Source organism: Narcine bancroftii, chromosome 2 (assembly GCF_036971445.1).
Source record: "Narcine bancroftii isolate sNarBan1 chromosome 2, sNarBan1.hap1, whole genome shotgun sequence".
Classification (NCBI taxonomy): domain Eukaryota; kingdom Metazoa; phylum Chordata; class Chondrichthyes; order Torpediniformes; family Narcinidae; genus Narcine; species Narcine bancroftii.
The window spans coordinates 74435548-74456187 of record NC_091470.1 but is presented as its reverse complement, the minus strand read 5'-3'; the positions used below and the strand labels follow the sequence as shown (position 1 = coordinate 74456187).

Below are 20640 nucleotides of genomic sequence, written 5' to 3'. Positions count from 1 at the left end.
ACCAGAGGGAAGTAATTTTGAATATGTGATTACAGACACAATTATAATCAAAAAATTTGTAACAAACATGTATATTAAACTACAAGAAAAGGAGAATGAGGAAACAAATGGTAAAACTAAACAAAAATGGGAAAAAGATATAAACATAAAGATAAAGAATGAAACATGGGAGAAGTTATGCTCAGGAACTATGAGAAATACAATAAATACAAGGTTAAGTATGATACAATATAACTGGATACACAGGCTATACATTACACCTCAAAAGTTAAATAAATAGGACCCAACAGTATCTGACAGATGTTTTCACTGTAAAAAGGAAATGGGAACAACAATTCATGCAATTTGGACATGTGAGAAAGTGAAAAAATTTTGGGAAGATCTAAACCAGATATTAAATAAAATCACAAAAAGCAATATACCAAAAAACCCAGAGATCTTCCTCCTAAGTAACATAAAAAACAAAGAATTTGGACTCGATTTGGATGGTGCACAAAAAAGATTTATGATAGCCCTAGCTGTAGCAAAAAAATGTATTATGTCAGCCTCGAAATTAGAAGATAACTTGAGAATACAACAATGGTATATAGAAATGAATAAATGTATTCCATTAGAAAAAATAACCTATAATTTAAGAAATAACATTAGAATATTTGAACAAATATGGGAGCCATACATGAAACATAATAGAGAAAACCTACCGTGGACATCTACCACCTAAAATGACAGAAGGAGAAGAGAATGAAAAAAACTGACTCAGTGGAATTTCTTGTTTATTTTTATTCAGTGACAACATTGTTTGATGGGTTTAATGTATCTTATTTTCTGAACTTTAAATAAATGGGAGCGGAGGTAGGGAGGGAGGGAGGGGAGGAGGGAAGGGGGGGAGAAAATGACACTGTATATATTTAAGAAGGAAAATGTATGTATCTTGATCTATATGGTTTACAGTGTGAAAAAAATATTTAAAAAAAAATGGTCCCAACACAGATTCCCTTGAGGCACCTCATTCATCACAGCCCTCCAGTCTGAGAAGCAACCATCCACTACCACTTTCTGTTTTCTCCTACACAGCCAATTTCAAATCCAGTTTACAACCTCTCCATGGGTACCTAGCGTCTTAACCTTTTGAACTAACCTCCCATGTGAGAATTTATCAAAGGCTTTACCAAAGCCCATGTAGATAATATCCTCATCCTTTCTTTCATCTACCTTCTTGGTAACCTCCTTGAAAAACTCTACAAGATTCATTAAATACAACTCCCTTGAATCTGTGCCAGTTCCTGAGTAAATACTGATGCCAAAAAAAATGTAAGATCTTCTCCATTACATGAGGCTCCACACACAATTGACCACTCCGATCCTCTAGGGGACCAATTTTGTCCCTTACTATCCTTTTAATCCTAAAATTGAAGAATTTCTCTGTTAAGGGAATTGGTAACGATTGAAATAAGTATTGTATCCTTGGGAAGACATTTCATTTTAATGCAATTTACCCTCCCTATTAACGTTAGTGGTAATTCTTTCCAATGTTCTAAGTCTTCCTGTAATTTCTTTATTAATGGCTGATAATTTAATTTGTACAGATGGCTTAAATTATTATCTAATCTAATACCTAGGTATCGGATTGCTTGTGCTTGCCATTTAAATGGTGATTCTTTTTAAAATTCTGTATAATCCGCATTATTCATTGGCATCGCTTCACTTTTATTCGCGTTGATCTTGTACCCCGATATTTCTCCGTATTCCTTCAATTTCTTATGTAGTTCTTTTATTGATATTTCTGGTTCTGTTAAGTATACTATGATGTCATCTGCAAATAAACTGATTTTATACTCCTTCTCCTTTATTTTTATCCCTTTTATTTTATTTTCTATTCTTATCAGTTCTGTCAATGGTTCTATTGCTAAAGCGAACAGTGAGGGAGATAGTGGACATCCCTGCCTAGTTGATGACCTACTTAATTTAAATTGGTTCTACACATATCCATTTACCATCCAATGGTCCCTTATATAATGCTTTAATCCAATTAATATATTTTTATGGTAGATTGAATTTCTGTAATACTTTGAATAAATAATTCCATTCTACCCTGTCAAAGGCTTTTTCTGCGTCGAAAGCAACAGCCACTGTTGGCATCTTATTTCCTTGAACTGCATGAATTAGATTAATAAATTTATAGACATTATCCGCTGTTCGTCTTTTCTTAATAAATCCAGTTTGATCTTGTTTTACTATTTTTGGTACACAGTCAGCCAATCTGTTTGCTAATAATTTTGCTATTATCTTATAATCTGAATTAAGTAGAGATATTGGTCTATATGATGCTGGTGTTAGTGGATCCTTCCCTGTCTTTGGTATTACTGCAATTAATGCTGTCTTAAATGAATCTGGCAAGTTTTGTGTTTCTTCTATCTGGTTCATTACTTCCAGGAGAGAAGGAATTAATAACCCTTTAAATGTTTTATAGAATTCTATTGGGAATCCATCCTCTCCAGGCGTTTCATTGTTTGGCAGTTTTTTTAATATATCCTGTACTTCCTCTATTTCAAATGGTTTTATCAGCTTGTCTTGCTCTTCTTCTTGCAATTTCGGCAGTTGAATTTTAGCTAAAAACTCATCATCTTTCTCCTCATTCTCAGATTGGTATAATTATTCATAAAATTCCTTAAAGTTCTCATTAATCTCCATTGGATTATATGTAATTTGTTTGTTCTTTTTCCTTGATGCCAGTACAACTCTTTTAGCTTGTTCTGTTTTAAGTTGCCAGGCTAATATTTTGTGTGTTTTTTCTCCTAGCTCATAGTACTTTTGCTTTATTTTCATTATGTTCTTTTCCACCTTATATATTTGTAATGTCTCGTATTTTATTTTTTTGTCCGCCAATTCTCTTCTTTTTGTTATATCTTCCCTTGTTGCTAGTTCTTTTTCTGTACTTACTATCTCCCTTTCCAGCTCTTCTATTTTCCAATTGTAGTCCCTTTTCATCTTCGTTACATAACTTATTATCTGCCCTCTGATGAAGGCTTTCATTGCATCCCATAATATAAATTTGTCTTTCACTGATTCCGTATTTATTTCAAAGTACATTTTAATTTGGCGTTCAATAAATTCTCTAAATTCCTGTCTTTTAAGTGGCATGGAGTTTAATCTCCATCTATATGTTCTTGGTGGGATGTCCTCCAGTTCTATTGCTAATAACAGGGGTGAGTGAACAGATAGCAATCTAGCTTTATATTCAGTTTTCCTAGCTCTCCCTTGAATATGGGCTGACAACAAAAACATATCAATCCTTGAGTATGTTTTATGCCTACTTGAATAATATGAGTATTCCTTCTCCCTTGGGTGCTGCCTCCTCCATATATCCATAAGTTTCATTTCCTGCATTGATTTAACCATCAATTTGGCCACTTTAATCTTTTTGCTAGTCTTTTGTCCATATCCAACATTGGATCCAAAATTAAGGTTAAAATCCCCTCCTATCAATATATTCCCCTGCATATCTACAATCTTCAAAAAAATATCTTGCATAAACTTTTGATCCTCTTCATTACGTGCATATATATTGATCAAATTCCAGAATTCTGAATATATCTCACACTTTATCATTACATACCTCCCTGCTGGATTTATTATTTCCTCCTCTATTTTGAATGGTACATTTTTATTTATTAATATAGCTACACCTCTGGCTTTTGAATTATATGATGCTGCCGCTCCATGCCCTACCCAGTCTCTCCTTAATTTATTATTTTCCATTTCAGTTAGATGCGTTTCTTGCACAAATGCTATGGCTATTTTTTCTTTTTTCAGGTAATTTAATAGCCTTTTTTGTTTAATTTGGTTATGTATTCCATTAATATTTATAGTCATATAGTTCAACTTGGCCATCTCATATTATGTTTACACCTCATTTCCACTTCTTCACCACCACCGTTTCCCCATTTTCATCTGTTTTCCCTTTTTGAACAACATGTATGACAACACTTTTAAAACATAAAATACTTCAACTCCCACATCTAAAATTCCCTTAACCCCAAATGTCCCCCCCCCCCCCTCTCTGAGTTGCCCCTTGTCCCTTGCTGGGCAACCACAACTCCCCTCTCCATTTGGATTGCGAACTCTCTCGCAAGCGTCAACTGATTTCACAGTGACTGTTATTCTCTCCCACCCAACCCCCTCCAGAAGACTTTTATCTTCACATATAACAAGCTCACCCTCCTTTTTCCCCCCCTTACTTCCCTTTACTTTCCCTTCTTTAGTTCTCACTTATACATTGTTTTTACATCTTTATATGTATTTTGTTGTCATTCTTCGTTCTTGTTACATCTCTTCATCTCTCCTTCTGTCCTGCAGGTGTTCTGCAAATTCTCATGCTTCCTCCGGATCCGAGAACAGTCGGTTTTGCTCCCCCGGGATAAATATTTTAAGCACAGCTGGATATCTTAACATAGATTTATAACCGTTTTTTCCATAGGATCGATTTTGTTGTACTAAACTTCTTCCTCTTCTTTAAGAGTTCAAAACTTATGTCTGAGTAAAAAAATATTTTTTGACCCTAGTATTCCAATGGTTTTTTGTCTTCCCTAATTTTATTCCTTGCCCTCTCCAGTATATTCTCTCTTGTTGTGTATCTCAGAAATTTTACTAAAACGGATCTTGGTTTTTGTTGTGTCTGTGGTTTCGGGGCTAGTGTTCTGTGTGCCCTTTCTATTTCCATTCCTTCCTGTATTTCTGGCATTCCCAGGACCTTTGGATCCATTCTTTTATAAATTCTTTCATATTTGTGCCTTCTTCATCTTCCTTTAGGCCCACTATCTTTATATTGTTTCGCCTACTATAGTTTTCCATTATATCCATCTTCTGAGTTAACAACTCCTGTGACTCTAATTTTTTTGTCACTTTCTTCCAATTTTCTTCTTGTCATTCACTTCCATTTCTACAGCCATTTCTCATTCTTCCACATTTTCTAATCTTTTCCCTATTTCTGTCATGACCAGCTCTATTCTACTCACTTTTTCTTCTGTACTTTTCATTTTTCTTTTCATTTCACTAAATTCTAATGTCAACCATTCTTTTAATGCTCTCATTTGTTCTTAAAAAAAACTTTATCTATATTCTGACCATCTGTTTTACCTTCTATTTCTCTGTGCAGAGCTTGGTCTTCTTCTTCCTCTTCTTCTGTCTGCACCTGTGTTTGTGTCTTCTTCTTCTCTTCCTTGTATCTGTGTCTCTTCTGACTTTCCTGATGAATTTGTCTCACTTTGATGGGCTTCTTCTTGCTTGGCTTCTTGCTGTTGGTCCTCTTCTTCTGGGCTACTCATCTATTGGGCCTCCTGCTGCTGCTCTTCTTTCCTATCACTCCCTTTCCGGTCACCTTCCTCTTCTTCCAGCTGAGAGCCCTGGTGTCGGGCATCCCTCAGCTGGTCGCGCTGTGTTTGCTTGCTCCTCAGCTGGGCCCCCCTCCCGTCGGTGTTCTCTTTTTCCTTAGTGTGCACACTGCGCATGTGCGACTCCTTGCACATGCGCAGTTACGCACTTTTGTTTGGCTCAGAGAGCCATTTTTGCAGTCCAGCGGTCAGGAGGTCGCGACTCTGCGGGGTCGTCACCAACATTGGGGAGCGGGCTCTTTTCTCCATGACTGCTCCCTGTTTCTTCATGCAGGTAAGGCCTTCTTTCCCTTCCGGCGTCGTCGTCTTCTTTTTTTCCCATTGTTTTTACTTTTTCCTTCTTGGGCGCCATTTTCTTTCTTTTCTCCACAACTTTATCTTTTATCTGTTATGTTTTGTGTTTCTTGAACTTTGTATTTTCTTCACTTTATTTCTTCTTTTCTGGAGAGGGCTGGTATTCTTCTACCGGCCACTACTCCATCATGTGACTCCTTGTCACTCTGTATATAAATTTGTAGATGACATCATTATTACAGGTGAGATCTCAAACAAATAACACATCAGAACATAGAAGGGAGTTAGAGGGACCGGTGGCTTGGTGCAGAACAACAAACTCAATGCAAGCAAGAGTAAGGAGCTGGTCATTAACTTCTGTAGAGGTAGAGCTCACTCTCCTGTGTGCACCAATGGGGCTGAGATGAATCTTAAGGATGAATCCCGTCCTGGTCCAACCAGGTCAATGAGATGGCCAAGAAAGAACACCAATTCCTCTACTTCCTCAGAAGCCCAAGGAAATTTGGCACGGCCCTGGATAATCTCGACAGATGTACCATTCAAATACCGTCAGGATGTATCACTGCGTGATACATGATACACGACTGTAGGAAAGTGCAGAGAGAGAAAGGCCAAAACACCCCCCATCCCTTCAATCAGCTCAAACTCCACTACTTTAAACATCAGCCAACATATTAAAAGACCCATCCCCACCATCAGGAAGAAGATTCACCAGTACCAGATTCAATGACGATCTCTTTCCCACCCTCATCATATTCCTGAACAAACCTCACTCTAGTAATATAATGTTGCTTATGCTCTGCTCTAACTGATCTCTCTCTGTGACTCTCCACTTTCTATTGCTGCACTGTGTGTGGGTTGACCAGCTGGGGCTGCCCGCAAAACAAACTCTCTCACTGTACCTCAATGCAGGCGAAAATAAACTTGACCTTGAATTCAAGACCAAAGAATTTTTTAGGTGACATGGCAACACAAGTGTGCCTCTTGTTTTCCAACGAGGGAAGGGTTTCATCAATACGAATACAGCAAGTTAGGAGAGGGGTAGACATTGGCTAGGACAATGCTCAACCTCATTTGAAGATGCAAGCAGTTTATTTCATAGCCACGAGAGGGAGCAGTTAGATGAGGTAGACAGTCAGAATATTAAAAAATTCCAAATACCAGGAGGGAAAGTTTAAAGGAGTTATGTGGGCAAGTTATGTTTTTACACCGTGAGTTAATATAGGTAGTTTATATAGCTACCATCATGGAGAGCAGTAGAAACAGATATGATAGAGCATTTAAAAGACTTCTAGGTAGGCAATATGATATGTAGGAAATTCAGGGATGTGGATCTCTGCAAGCAGCAGAGATTTATTTTAATTTGGCATCATGTTCAGCGCAGACATTGTGGGCTGTCAGAACTTCTTCTATGAACCATAGAATACTACAATACAGAAAAACAGACCATTTGGCCCTTCTGGTCCATGCCAAACCATTATTCTGCTAGTCCCATTGATCTATACCTATTCCATAACCATTCAGACCTCTCCCATCCATGTATCTATCCCATTTATTCTTAAAATGAACCCGCATTTACCACGTCAGATGGCAGCTCGTTCCACATTCCCACCACTCTCTGAGTGAAGAAGTTCCCTCTTATCTTTCCCCTTTCACCCGAAACCCATGTCCTCTCATATTTATCTCTTCTAATCTAACTGGAAAGAGCCTGCTTGCATTTATTCTGTCTATACCCCTCAGTATTCTTTGCTCCAAGGAATAAAGTCCAGCCGGTTTAATCTTTCCCTGCAACTCAACTCCTGAAGACCCAGCAATAATCTAGTAAATCTTCTCTACTCTCTCTCAATCTTACTAATATCCTTCCTGTAGTGAGGTGACCAGAACTGCACACAATACTCCAAATTTGGCCTTACTAATGACCATGACATCCCAACTCCTGTACTCATTACTTTGATTTATGAAGGCCAATATGCCAAAAGCTTTCTTCACAATCCTGTCTACCTGTGACACCACCTTCAGAGAGCAATGTATCTGTATTCTCAGATCCCTTGGTTCTTCCGCAGCCCTACCATATACTGTGTATGTCCTTCCAAAATACAACATATCACACTTGTCTGCATTAAATTCCATCTGCCATTTTCTGGCCCATTTTTCCAGTTGGCCCAGATCCCTCTGCAAGCTTTGAAAGCCTTCCTCACTGTCCACAATGCCTCCAATCTTAGTGTCTTCAGAAAACTTGCTGATCCAATTTATCACATTATCATCCAGATCATTGATACAGACAACAAAAAACAATGGTCCCACAAGATGCCTGAGGCCCACCACTAGACACAGTATGCTGCACTGTTCTGTGAGCCACGAATGCTGCCCGACTTGCTGAGTGTTTCTTTTTAAAAATGTTTTGCCACATAACTTTTCCATCCAACCTTTGAAGGACAGATGGCCAAGGAGAGCCAAATGAAGTAAGTAGCAGATTTGGAGCTGGTTCCTGTGCTGTACTGTTCCAGGGTTTACAATTAATGAAACATGTTGTGGGTATTTTGCTATAAGTGTATACAGAGCTGTTGTCATACCCACACTCCTGTTCGGCTCCGAATCATGGGTCCTCTACCGGCATCACCTACGGCTCCTAGAACGCTTCCACCAGCGTTGTCTCCGCTCCATCCTCAACATCCATTGGAGCGCTTACACCCCTAACGTCGAAGTACTCGAGATGGCAGAGGTCGACAGCATCGAGTCCATGCTGCTGAAGATCCAGCTGCGCTGGATGGGTCACGTCTCCAGAATGGAGGACCATCGCCTTCCCAAGATCGTGTTATATGGCGAGCTCTCCACTGGCCACCGTGACAGAGGTGCACCAAAGAAAAGGTACAAGGACTGCCTAAAGAAATCTCTTGGTGCCTGCCACATTGACCACCGCCAGTGGGCTGATAACGCCTCAAACCGTGCATCTTGGCGCCTCACAGTTTGGCGGGCAGCAACCTCCTTTGAAGAAGACCGCAGAGCCCACCTCACTGACAAAAGGCAAAGGAGGAAAAACCCAACACCCAACCCCAACCAACCAATTTTCCCTTGCAACCGCTGCAATCGTGTCTGCCTGTCCCGCATCGGACTTGTCAGCCACAAACGAGCCTGCAGCTGACGTGGACTTTTTACCCCCTCCATAAATCTTCGTCCGCGAAGCCAAGCCAAAAAAAAGAATGATTTTGTTTGCCCTTTTTATACTTGTGGAGCTGCAGTTTTAACGTGATCGTCGTAGATTCTTAAGAGTCTTACAGTTCGGAAAACAGGCTATTCTGCCCAACTTATCCATGCTAGTCCTGCTTTCCTGCATTCAGCTCATATCCCTCTAATCCTTTCCAATCCACAAACCTGTCTCCATCTTTTAAACAATTAACTCTTGCTCATCTGCATCTCTTCACTTGTTCACCGCATTTCAAGTGTAATGGCGCACCCCTTCTCACTTTTCTTTCACCACCATGAGGTTCATTCAGACTTTCTTATAATCAGTAATTACCAAAGAAAACCCACTGATTTGCTCCTATCTGCACCTGAAGTTTCTGCTCGAATCCACGGATTAATCTAGCTCAGATTGGATCTGTAAATCTGTGACAGGCAGTCCTGGTTCCTCCATTGTCTGCCATGCTTTCTAGCACCAATTTCTGCCCTTTCTCTCTATCTTCAAGATTCCTTTTATTGTCTTGTAATAGTACAGAACATGTAATATTACACAAAATTGCCTTCTTGCTGCCGAAAGGCAGACAGAGAGTCACCATTAGTGTCGCTCAGCACCCCTAACAGTAAGAGAGCCAGGGAAGCAAAAGAGACTCAATTCAGATTCACCTCCAGCCTCCTGAAGCCGCACAGACTCCTGTTTGATCCATTGACCACCTGAGCTCCAGACCCAAACCTCCGACATGATCAGGAAGCCACGGCGTCCGAGGACCTTTGGGACCCTTCTTGCCCTCAGCATTCTCTCGAATCCTGGCTCCGAGACCTGGTTCCCTTGAGCTCATGTGGGTCACCCGACCTCAAGTCACCCGCAACCTGTGTGAGTCCCTCAGCCGCTGAGCCCCTCACTTCTCCACTGCTATGGTAACCATCCTGTAGGTTCCTGCAGCACCCAAGCCCCTTGCTGGGCCTCTGCCATGGTCACCTTCCTATAGGGTCATCCCCTCCCTCCTCAACCAGTGTGGGGGGGGGGGTGTGTGTTCTCCCCGTTTCTGGTATCCTGCTGCTCCATCAGAGTCTGCAAACCCTTGTGGCTGCTTCCAAGCACAGGTGCCACCACCTTGGGCACAGACCTTCACGGTTGCAGGACTTTACTCACGAGCACCGTCAGCTACCTTAAACAGGGCATTTAAAGCCTGTACTGAGCCAACGGAATTAGGAGCAGGTTGTTGAACCCTTCGGAGCAGTGATGCGTCTCCACTCCCTGCCCTCCCCAGCGGCAGCATTGCCTTAAGTTCCCCCCCCACTTTTAGAGGCTTTCCCTGTTGAATGTTCTCCCTGAGTAAGATGCCTATGATGAACAGGTTGATAGGATAATAGGCCACAATAAATTGCCCTTTGTTTTTAGGTGAATGGAAGAATCCAGAAGGAGATGGAGGGGGAGGGAGTAAGACTGGATTGGTGCATGATTAGTGTACGTATGTGCTTGATAGTCAGAGCAGCCCCAGTTGGTTTGTGCTGAACCACAACTGTAGATGTTAAAATCTTGAGCAAACAATGAGATGCATTCCGTGTACCCAGTGTGGCCTGCTCTGCATCGGTGAGACCAAGCACAGAGTGGGTGACCACTTCATCAAGCACTTGGCTCTGGCTCCGTGTCTAAGCTTGAACTTACAGTTGACAACCAGTTCAATTCCCCTCGCCATTACCACACAGACATTTCCATTGCCGGGGGAGGCCAAACATAAAAAAGGGAGGGACAATACATTATATTCCTCTTGGACAGCCTTAACCCCAAATGGCATGATTGCTATTGTTTGAAGTAACTCCCCCACCTCTGCTTAGCTTCACTGCTTCAACTTCTTCATCTGCTCCAATTCTTACTTTTATCTTGAACATTCCCCCCCATCCAAGTGGTCTCATCCTCTACCTGCCTCTGCACCTCTTCCACCTTCTGTCCAATATCCTATCACCTCTTATCGCTCCCCAGCAACTTTCCTTCCTTGATAGATGATATTAACCCCTCTTACTTTTGTCTCGGTGGAAGGTGTCGACTCAAAACATTGATCGACCATACTTGCTATCTGGCCTCCATTATGTCTTTCTTTGAGCCCGTGCTGTTCGACTATGACTTCTCTTTCTTTGGCTTGGCTTCACGGACGAAGATTTATGGAGGGGTAATGTCCACGTCAGCTGCAGGCTCGTTTGTGGCTGACAAGTCCGATGCAGGACAGGCAGACACGGTTGCAGCAGTTGCAAGGGAAAATTGGTTGGTTGGGGTTGGGTGTTGGGTATTTCCTCCTTTGTCTTTTGTCAGTGAGGTGGGCTCTGCAGTCTTCTTCCAAGGAGGTTGCTGCCCGCTGAACTGTGAGGCACCAAGATGCACGGTTTGAGGCGATATCAGCCCACTGGCGGTGGTCAATGTGGCAGGCACCAAGAGATTTCTTTAGGCAGTCCTTGTACCTCTTCTTTGGTGAACCTCTGTCTCGGTGGCCAGTGGAGAGCTCGCCATATAACACGATCATGGGAAAGCGATGGTCCTCCAATCTGGAGACGTGACCTACCCAGCGCAGTTTGATCTTCAGCAGCATGGATTCGATGCTGTCGGCCTCTGCCATCTCAAGAACTTCAATGTTGGAGATGAAGTCGCTCCAATGAATGTTGAGGATGGAGCGGAGACAACGCTGGTGGAAGCGTTCTAGGAGCCGTAGGTGATGCCAGTAGAGGACCCATGATTCGGAGCTGAACAGGAGTGTGGATATGACAACGGCTCTGTATACGCTAATCTTTGTGAGGTTTTTCAGTTGGTTGTTTTTCCAGACTCTTTTGTGTAGTCTTCCAAAGGCGCTATTTGCCTTGGCGAGTCTGTTGTCTATCTCGTTGTTGATCCTTGCATCCGATGAAATGGTGCAGCCGAGATAGGTAAACTGGTTGACCGTTTTGAGATTTGTGTGCCTGATGGAGATGTGGGGGGGGCTGGTAGTCATGGTGGGGAGCTGGCTGATGGAGGACCTCAGTTTTCGTCAGGCTGACTTCCAGGCCAAACATTTTGGCAGTTTCCGCAAAACAGGACGTCAAACGCTGAAGAGCTGGCTCTGAATGGACAACGAAAGCGGCATCGTCTGCAAAGAGTAGTTCACGGACAAGTTGCTCTTGTGTCTTGGTGTGAGCTTGCAGGCGCCTCAGATTGAAGAGACTGCCATCCGTGCGGTACCGGATGTAAACAGCGTCTTCATTGTTGAGGTCTTTCATGGCTTGTTTCAGCATCATGCTGAAGAAGATTGAAAAGTTGGTTGGTGCGAGAACGCAGCCTTACTTCACGCCATTGTTAATGGAGAAGGGTTCAGAGAGCTCATTGCTGTATCTGACCCGACCTTGTTGGTTTTCGTGCAGTTGGATAACCATGTTGAGGAACTTTGGGGGGCATCCAAGCCGCTCTAGTATTTGCAATCCGCCTCATGGACTCGTCCCCTGAAACCCTCTGGGATCAGCTGAAGACTGCCATACTGTGATCCACTGAAGAGGTACTGGGCTTCTCCTCCAGGAAAAAAAAGGACTGGTTCGACGAAAACAACCAGGAAATCCAGGAGCTGCTGGCAAAGAAGCGAGCTGCCCACCAGGCTCACCTTGCAAAGCAGTCCTGGCCAGAGAAGAAATTAGCCTTCCATCGCACATGCAGCCATCTTCAGCGCAAACTCTGGGTGATCCCTTTCCTACTCACGGTGTCGAAGGCTTTGGTGAGGTCAACAAAGGTGATGTAGAGTCCTTTGTTTTGTTCTCTGCACTTTTCTTGGAGCTGTCTGAGGGCAAAGACCATGTCACTAGTTCCTCTGTTTGCACGAAAGCGCACTGTGATTCTGGGAGAACATTTTCGGCGACACTAGGTATTATTCTATTTAGGAGAATCCTAGCGAACATTTTGCTTGCAATGGAGAGCAGCGTGATTCCCTTGTAGTTTGAGCAGTCTGATTTCTCGCCTTTGTTTTTGTACAGGGTGATGATGATGGCATCACGAAGGTCCTGAGGCAGTTTTCCTCGGTCCCAGCAGAGCTTGAAAAACTCATGCAGATTGGCATGCAGAGTTTTGCCGCCAGCCTTCCAGACCTCTGGGGGGATTCCATCCATACCTGCTGCTTTGCCACTTTTCAGTTGTTCAATTGCCTTATATGTCTCTTCCCGGGTGAGGACCTCATCCAGCTCTCGCCTTAAGGGCTGTTGAGGGAGCTGGAGCAGGGCGGATTCTTGGACTGAGCGGTTGGCACTGAAAAGAGATTGGAAGTGTTCTGACCATCAGTTGAGGATGGAGATCTTGTCGCTGAGGACTTTGTCGTCTGAGCTGCGCAGCGGGCTTTGGACTTGGGGTGAGGGGCCGTACACAGCCTTTAGAGCCTCATAAAAACCCCTGAAGTCGCCAATGTCCGCGCTGAGCTGGGTTTGTTTGGCGAGGCTAGTCCACCACTCATTTTGCATCTCCCGGAGTTTGTGCTGAAGATGGCTGCATGCGCGACGGAAGGCTCGTTTCTTCTCTGGCCAGGACGGCTTTGCAAGGTGAGCCTGGTGGGCAGCTCGCTTCTTTGCCAGCAGCTCCTGGATTTCCTGGATGTTTTCGTCGAACCAGTCCTTTTTTTTCCTGGAGGAGAAGCCCAGTACCTCTTCAGTGGATGGCAGTATGGCAGTCTTCAGCTGATCCCAGAGGGTTTCAGGGGACGAGTCCATGAGGCGGTTTGCATCCTCGAGCTTTGCTTTGAGGTTTACCTGGAAGTTTCCTCTCACTTCGTCTGACTGTAAGTTTCCAACATTGAACCTCTTTCTGGGGGCTTTACTGTTCCTGGACTTTGGCTTGAAGTGAAGGTTTGAGCTTGCAGCGAACCAGCCGGTGGTCAGTGTGGCATTCCGCGCTGGGCATGACCCTGGTGTGGAGCACATCTCGTTTGTCACTTTCGGGCACCAGGACGTAGTCCAGGAGGTGCCATTGTTTGGATCAGGGATGCATCCAGGTAGTCTTCAGGCTGTCCCTCTGCTGAAAAAGGGTGTTTGTAATGACAAGCCGCTGTTCTGCACAGAGTTCCAACAGGAGGCGCCCGTTGTCGTTGCACTTGCCGACACCATGCTTGCCCAGGATTCCTGGCCAGGTTTCTGAGTCTTTGCTGACGCGAGCGTTGAAGTCGCCAAGGATGACAACCTTGTGGGCTGTAGAGGTGCGTTGAATGAGGTTGCGCAGATCAGTGTAGAACTTGTTCTTTTCTGCTGGTTCCGCCTGGAGGGTTGGAGCATAGACACTGATGAGGGTGATGCGACACTTGTTTTGAAGGGGGAGTCGCATGGACATGATCCGGTCCGAGTGGCCTGTCGGGATGTTTTCGAGTTTGGAGGCAATGGAGTTCTTGACCATGAAGCCTACACCAGATAGGCGTCGTTCATCCATAGGCTTGCCAGACCAGTAGAATGTGTAGCCCACGCCGCATTCTTGGAGGCTCCCTACATCTGCAAGGCGGACTTTACTGAGAGCGGCTATGTCGATGTCAAGTCTGAGGAGTTCATGTGCGATGAGGGCAGACCGACGTTCAGGTCGGTGGCTGTCAGCCTTGTCTAGCATGGTTCTGATGTTCCAGCATGCTAGCTTGAGTTTGTGAGCATCTTTTGAGGGGGAGAACATGGAGGGGAAGGACGTGGACCTGTTCTCGGGCCTGTGCAAAGGAGCTTTTAGGTTGTGTGCAGTGTGGGCAGTACTGGCCCCACCCTTTACACCCATGGTTCGTGTGCCGTGGCCAAGCAAGCTGGGAGGTGGCAGCGAGGTCCTTAGGTCGTAGGTTTTATATCGGAGTGGCCTTCTCCTATGCAGGTTTCTTACCCGGGCTGGAGGGGCCTGCCTCCCCTCCTAGGTCGGACCATACCTGGTCGCAAATCACCTGTGGACATGGCCTAGGTAAGTTTAATTGGGTTCTCTAACTACCTCTGAGGTAGGTCAGGGACCCGGTTGGATTCTGACGGGGCCACCGCCTCCCCCTCGCTTCTGCCCGGACCGGGGCCGCCGCCTCCTTCTTTCTGCCCAGACCGGGGCCTGGGTCGCCGCCACCTTCCCTGTGCCTGGACCGGGGCCACTGCCTCCTTCTTTCTGCCCGGACCGGGGCCTCCGCCTGCCTCACTCTGCCGAGGCCGGGGCCGCCGCCTCCCCCTCGCTTCTGCCCGGACCGGGGCCTCCGCCTGCCTCACTCCGCCGAGGCTGGGGCCGCCGCCTCCCCCTCGCTTCTGCCCGGACCGGGGCCTCCGCCTGCCTCACTCCGCTGAGGCCGGGGCCGCCGCCTCCCCCTCGCTTCTGCCCGGACCGGGGCCTCCGCCTGCCTCACTCCGCCGAGGCTGGGGCCGCCGCCTCCCCCTCGCTTTTCCCCCAGTTACACAGCAGTAAGAAAGGGTGTATGACTTCTAATGATTGATTAAAGGACCAAAATATGGCCAATTTCAAATTTATAGCTGCCGTGATGTGCTATGGACATTCTTTCCATGTTAAATACACAATATAAATTAATCTTATAAACATTGGGAGATGCTTTGGAACAAGGAACAAGCAACAGAGAAACCCAATTGCAGGGCTCAGACTATTTCCATGTTGCTTGATAGGAGTTTCAGGGTAGAATCTAATCTAAATATGGTGCCCTCTCTTAACTCAAAAGGAAACCTAGCAGGAATTCCCAGGGTTTGAACACAAAAAATTGGGTGCTGGCATCAGATTAGGGGGAAATCAGCTGCAAAAAAATGATTTGCTTTGATTGATAACCAGTGGCACCTAGAAAATGTTATAACAATCAAAATGCATCATCTTCTGTTATCTCTGCTCTTTGATCAGCTTGTTCACTTTTAGTATTAGCCTCGCCTTGGTTACCCTGACAACATTATTTAGGTGCTTTGCATAAAAGGGGTGGCACGGTTAGTGCAGCGGTTAACGCAGTGCTCTTACAGCACCAGCGATCGGGTCTAGGGTTCGAATCCCACTGTCTGTAAGGGGTTTGTACGTTCTCCTTGTGTCTGCATGTGTTTTACCCAGGGGGTCCAGTTTCCTCCCATCATTCAAAACATACCAGGGTGGCATGGGCTTGTGGGCCCAAATGGCCTGTCACTGTTACTGTGCTGTATGTCTAAATTTAACATTTAAAATTATACAAAAATCTTAAATGACCCCAGAATCCTGTCAAACCTCTACTCTTCCCCCACTCTCCTCTTGCTCACCAGTATTGTGTGGTGAGTAAAAACATATAAAAGTTAACAGGAACTTGCAGTTAAATAGAAGAGGAATAATGACTCATGGGGCTCTCACAGCAGTGGGCGGTTAGTCCAGCTTTATGGTTAATCTTCATCCTTGATTGGTGCAAGAAAACTAAACGATCCAGTCTAACCTGAACAGGATGATACCTTACAACATGCTCCAACTTGAATTGCAGAGTCTGGTTGAATCCTGAAAGAAGGCTGTATTTGTGTTTATTACTGTTAGCTGCAATGTTAACCCCACAACAGACAAACAGACTTTGGGCAAGTCACAGCAAAGAGGGAGCAGTGCAGGGCAAAGACCTTTTAAACCAGGAAGAATTGGCAATTAACAGCAAAACTAATAATCAAACTCGAGGACCTGGAACTTTGTTCATCCCTTCTTAACAGGACCCTTGATTTCCTCATTGAGAAACTCCAATCAGTGCAGTTTACAGTCACCTCTCTTGGTGACTGTTAACCCAAGGCCGTGTGGTATCCCACTGCTCTATTCCTGCTCCACACATGATTGCGTTGCCAGGTTCAGCTCCAAAACCAGCTAGCAATTTGCTGATGACACCACAACTGCTGGCTAAATAATTGGTAAAGAAGGGACAAAATAGAGGATGGCAATTGAGAATCTAATTGGTTTCAATCTTGCTCTCAATGTCAGTAAAAGATTAAGGAGCATTTTGTGGATTTTTATGAAGATGAGTTGAGCCACCACACCATGATTAATTGATGGCATGGCTTTGCATATGGGAGTCCACATAGCGGGGGCCCCTCCTAAAGCCAGCACATTGAGAAAACTATGAAGAAGGCACTCCAGCACCTCTACTTTCTGAGGACTTTGAGGAGATTCGGCAAGTCATCGAATACTCTTATCAAACTTCTGCAAGTGTACTGCGATCATATACTGATTGATTGCATCACAGTCTGACTAAGAAACTCAAGTGCCCAGCCACACAGAAGGTACAGAAAGTGTAAAACCTAGCAAAGGACCCCCGTCACCCTGGTCACTACCTCTTCTCACTGCTTCTACCTTCAGGCAGAAGGAATGAGAGTCCAGCATCTCTAGGTTCAAGAATATTTTTTTATTTAACAGTTATCAAGCTCCTGAACCTCTCCTTACTACCCTATCATACATTCCAGAACTACTAAAAGATCTGTTTGGACTACGGAAAAGTCACTTTTTTTTCTTGTACTAACTGCAACAGTGAAAATTGATCTTTTTATATTTATTATATTTTTTTCTGTCTTTGGCGTTTGGTGCTAATTTAATATATATTTTTAAAATTTAGATACATAGCACGGTAACAGGCCATTTTGGCCCACAAGTCTGAGCCGCCCAATTTACACCTGGAACGTTTTTGAATGGTGGGAGGAAACCAGAGCCCGCGGAGAAAACCCACGCAGACACAAGGAGGACGTACAACCTCCTTACACTATTGTTGTTGGTGTATTTGTGTCACTACAGCAAATAAGAATTTTGGAGCATCTCTATATGACAATAAACTCCCATCATCATAAATGCTTGCTGGCATGTTATGGCAACAGGTTAAGCCTACATCCTGAAGAGATGTTCTGGATTTAAATTTACTGCTGCTGGCTGAGATTTCTTGGGCTGGTGGAGTCTATATGAAAGGAAGCAGATGCGTTCAGACATTTTATAGTCTGCCGGGAGCCAACATGGAACCAATGGCCTTCTTGTGATACGTCTCCGGGCACTCATGATCCAGAAGGTGCATTAGACCTTTCTTCCCGTCCATTCATGGAAGATTTCATTCAGTATTCTGCTGCTCTTAGCCTCCAGCTCCTCTCTACCCTCAGCATATGTTTTGTCAAGCACAGACAAGTCAAAAAGGACTCTTGCAAAGTTATCCGCCACAGGTTTTCACACCTGCAGCTGGCTGGGGAGAAAATGTTTCAAATTCATAATTTCCAAAAGTTAGCAGATGCCAGGCATTGATGTAATCCAATTTTTAAAATTCTTCCCTCCCACCTCCATTCTCATCAGCTCCTCCGAGTTTCTACCCCTCATCCACACACTAAGGGTAATCCGTCAATCTGAATGTCTTTGGGACGTGGGAGGAAACTGGATCACATGGAGGAAATCCACACAGCCAAAGGAAGAATGCAGGTCAGGATCAAACCTGGGTTGTTGGTGCTGTGAACCAGCAGATTCACTCTACCGATCAAAATTTACACCTGAAGGGGAACCTGCTGGTGGCAATGTTCTCATGAACTTGTTGTCTTTGTCCTCAGATCACGGGTTGGTAAAGTGCTGTTTGAGAAGCCAAGGCAAGTAATTGCAGAGCATTTGAAGATGGTATCCACAGAGATGCCAACAGAGCAACGACAGGACAAAGCAAACATTGTGTTGACCATCAAGGCCATGAAGACAAAGTTGAAATGGGAAACCATGTCAAAGGTACAAAGGATGTCCTTTATAAATAGATGGATTAGCCAAGAGGGTGAGCTATGAATCCAAGAGATACGAGGGTGTGCAAGAGGGGCCGAGAGAACTGGGAGAGATTGGTAGGGTTGAGGCTTAAGGACAAAGGGGTGGGGGGGGGTAGACTGCAGGGTAAGAGGCACTTTTGGTGAAGACGTTCTTAGAAGTGTATTGGCCAAGCTTCAAGAAATAATTGAGCAGGCTTTATGGAAAAGATGAAGAGGTGCTGTAGTATTCCATGCCATGTGATAAGGTAATAATAAGATGCAAATTATTTTAAAAATGTTTGCCTGAGAAAAAGATAAATGGATCACTTTACATTACAGCTCCAATGCTTTCTGCAGGCTGTGATAGTCATTGCTTGGCTTGGGAGGAGGCTGTTTTTGGCTTGGGAGGAGGCTGTTTAATGGGCACTTACCGTTAACTTCACTGAAGGGTCCCCCTTGAGAAGATCCCATTTAAACCGCACAATATTATAGTCATCTCTGCTCTCCAACCCACTGAGAATTACTTCCTCATTTGGCTGTACGGTTCGGTCCCTTCCTGCCCTTGCCACTGGCAGCTTGTCACCTGCAGAAGAGGTTAATGGAAATTAGGCTTCCTGAAACTTGGTTAAGCAGACAAACTGTACTCCATTTTATTAATGTTAACAACATGAATGCACAAACAAAGTTTGAAAATGGTATAATAATGACGCTGAACCATTTCTAATTCCTGACAGGAAAATTGTTCAGACCCTGAGGAAGAGTTCGCTTCACAGTCTCCAAGGAGGGAGTGGCTCAAATCAACATCTGGCTCTTTGCTTGGAGGTCGGTCTTTTATTTAAAATAAAGACTGATTCTCAAATTACCTTTTTGTGCATTACATGACCTCTCATTTCAGCTCGGCTACAATCTTTCTGGATGAGGTTTATTGGCTATTCACAGGATGCATGCTCCTGGAAGATACCAAAGTAAGGCCTCTCTCGCTCTTTAATTCCAAATCATTATTTTTCAGGTCTTCCCACCACTCTTAACCCATGTTTCTTCCTGTGATCTCCAAAATGCTCTTAGTATGGTTTGATCACAGTGTCTTATATCATCCAATCTCTTCTTGTATTCTTTACACCTGGTATGAACAGACCCATTATCCTTCATTTAAAAGCCCCAATTGTAACCAAATTAAAGGATGAGTATCATATGTTCTTGTATAAAGTCAAAGTTTTGGGGCCAATTTTTGGGGGGGGAGGGGGGGAGGGGGGAGGGGGGGGAGGGGGGGGGAGGGGGGGGAGGGGGGGGGGGAGGGGGGGGAGGGGGGGGGGAGGGGGGGGAGGGGGGGGGGAGGGGGGGAGGGGGGGGGGAGGGAGGGGGGGAGGGGGGGAGGGGGGGAGGGGGGGAGGGGGGGAGGGAGGGGGGGAGGGAGGGAGGGAGGGAGGGAGGGGAGGGAGGGGGGGAGGGAGTGGGGGGAGGGAGGGAGGGAGGGAGGGAGGGGGGGAGGGGGGGAGGGAGGGGGGGGAGGGAGGGAGGGAGGGGAGGGAGGGGGGGAGGGAGTGGGGGGAGGGAGTGGGGGGAGGTCGACTTTTACACAAGTCATACCTTTGAGCACAATAGTACCAGGAACTTGGACTTCGGGTGGGTGGGGCAGGAACTCAGATGGGTGGGCCACAGGTCCCTGGGAGAGAGTCTCTGGTTGAGGCGTCGGGTGCTCAGATGGGCGGGCGGTTGGTCGGGGTGTCAGGTGCTCGGATGGATGGGTGGCTGAGTGGAGGGTTCACGATTGGGGCGTAGGGAGCTTGGATGGGCGGGTGGCTGAGGCATCAAGAACTCTGGTGGGCCAGGATGAGGATCCGTGGGTGGGTGGTCTGGGCATCAGGAGCTCCAGTAGGTGGGTGGCTAGGGTGAGGGCCTTTGGTCGGGAGTTAGGAACTTGGATGGGCGGGTAGTCAGGTTTGACCTTTACATGGGTCATATGAGAAACAAACAATTTGAGAGGGCAAAATAAGTAGGGGGGGGGGCGAAAATCGACTATTACACAGATTCAACTATTGCATGAGTATATACAGTAATCAATGCTCCAGTGCACAAACCTGACCCATTGAGGACTGACAACTTA

At 45.1% G+C, this 20640-nt stretch overlaps 1 protein-coding gene and 1 long non-coding RNA gene across 2 annotated transcripts in view; one reads left to right on the top strand and one right to left on the bottom strand.

Moving 5' to 3' along the window:
* Positions 1-20640, bottom strand: part of LOC138753745 (kunitz-type protease inhibitor 1-like) — a 96970-nt gene that overhangs the window by 39632 nt on the left and 36698 nt on the right. The window contains exon 2 of the mRNA XM_069917105.1: positions 18968-19119. Coding sequence (XP_069773206.1) covers positions 18968-19119 — 152 coding nt within the window. The remainder of the gene's footprint in view (positions 1-18967; positions 19120-20640) is intronic.
* Positions 18313-19398, top strand: LOC138753753 (uncharacterized). The gene is made up of 2 exons (XR_011351405.1): positions 18313-18525; positions 19271-19398. It is a non-coding gene; the product is annotated as an uncharacterized lncRNA (long non-coding RNA).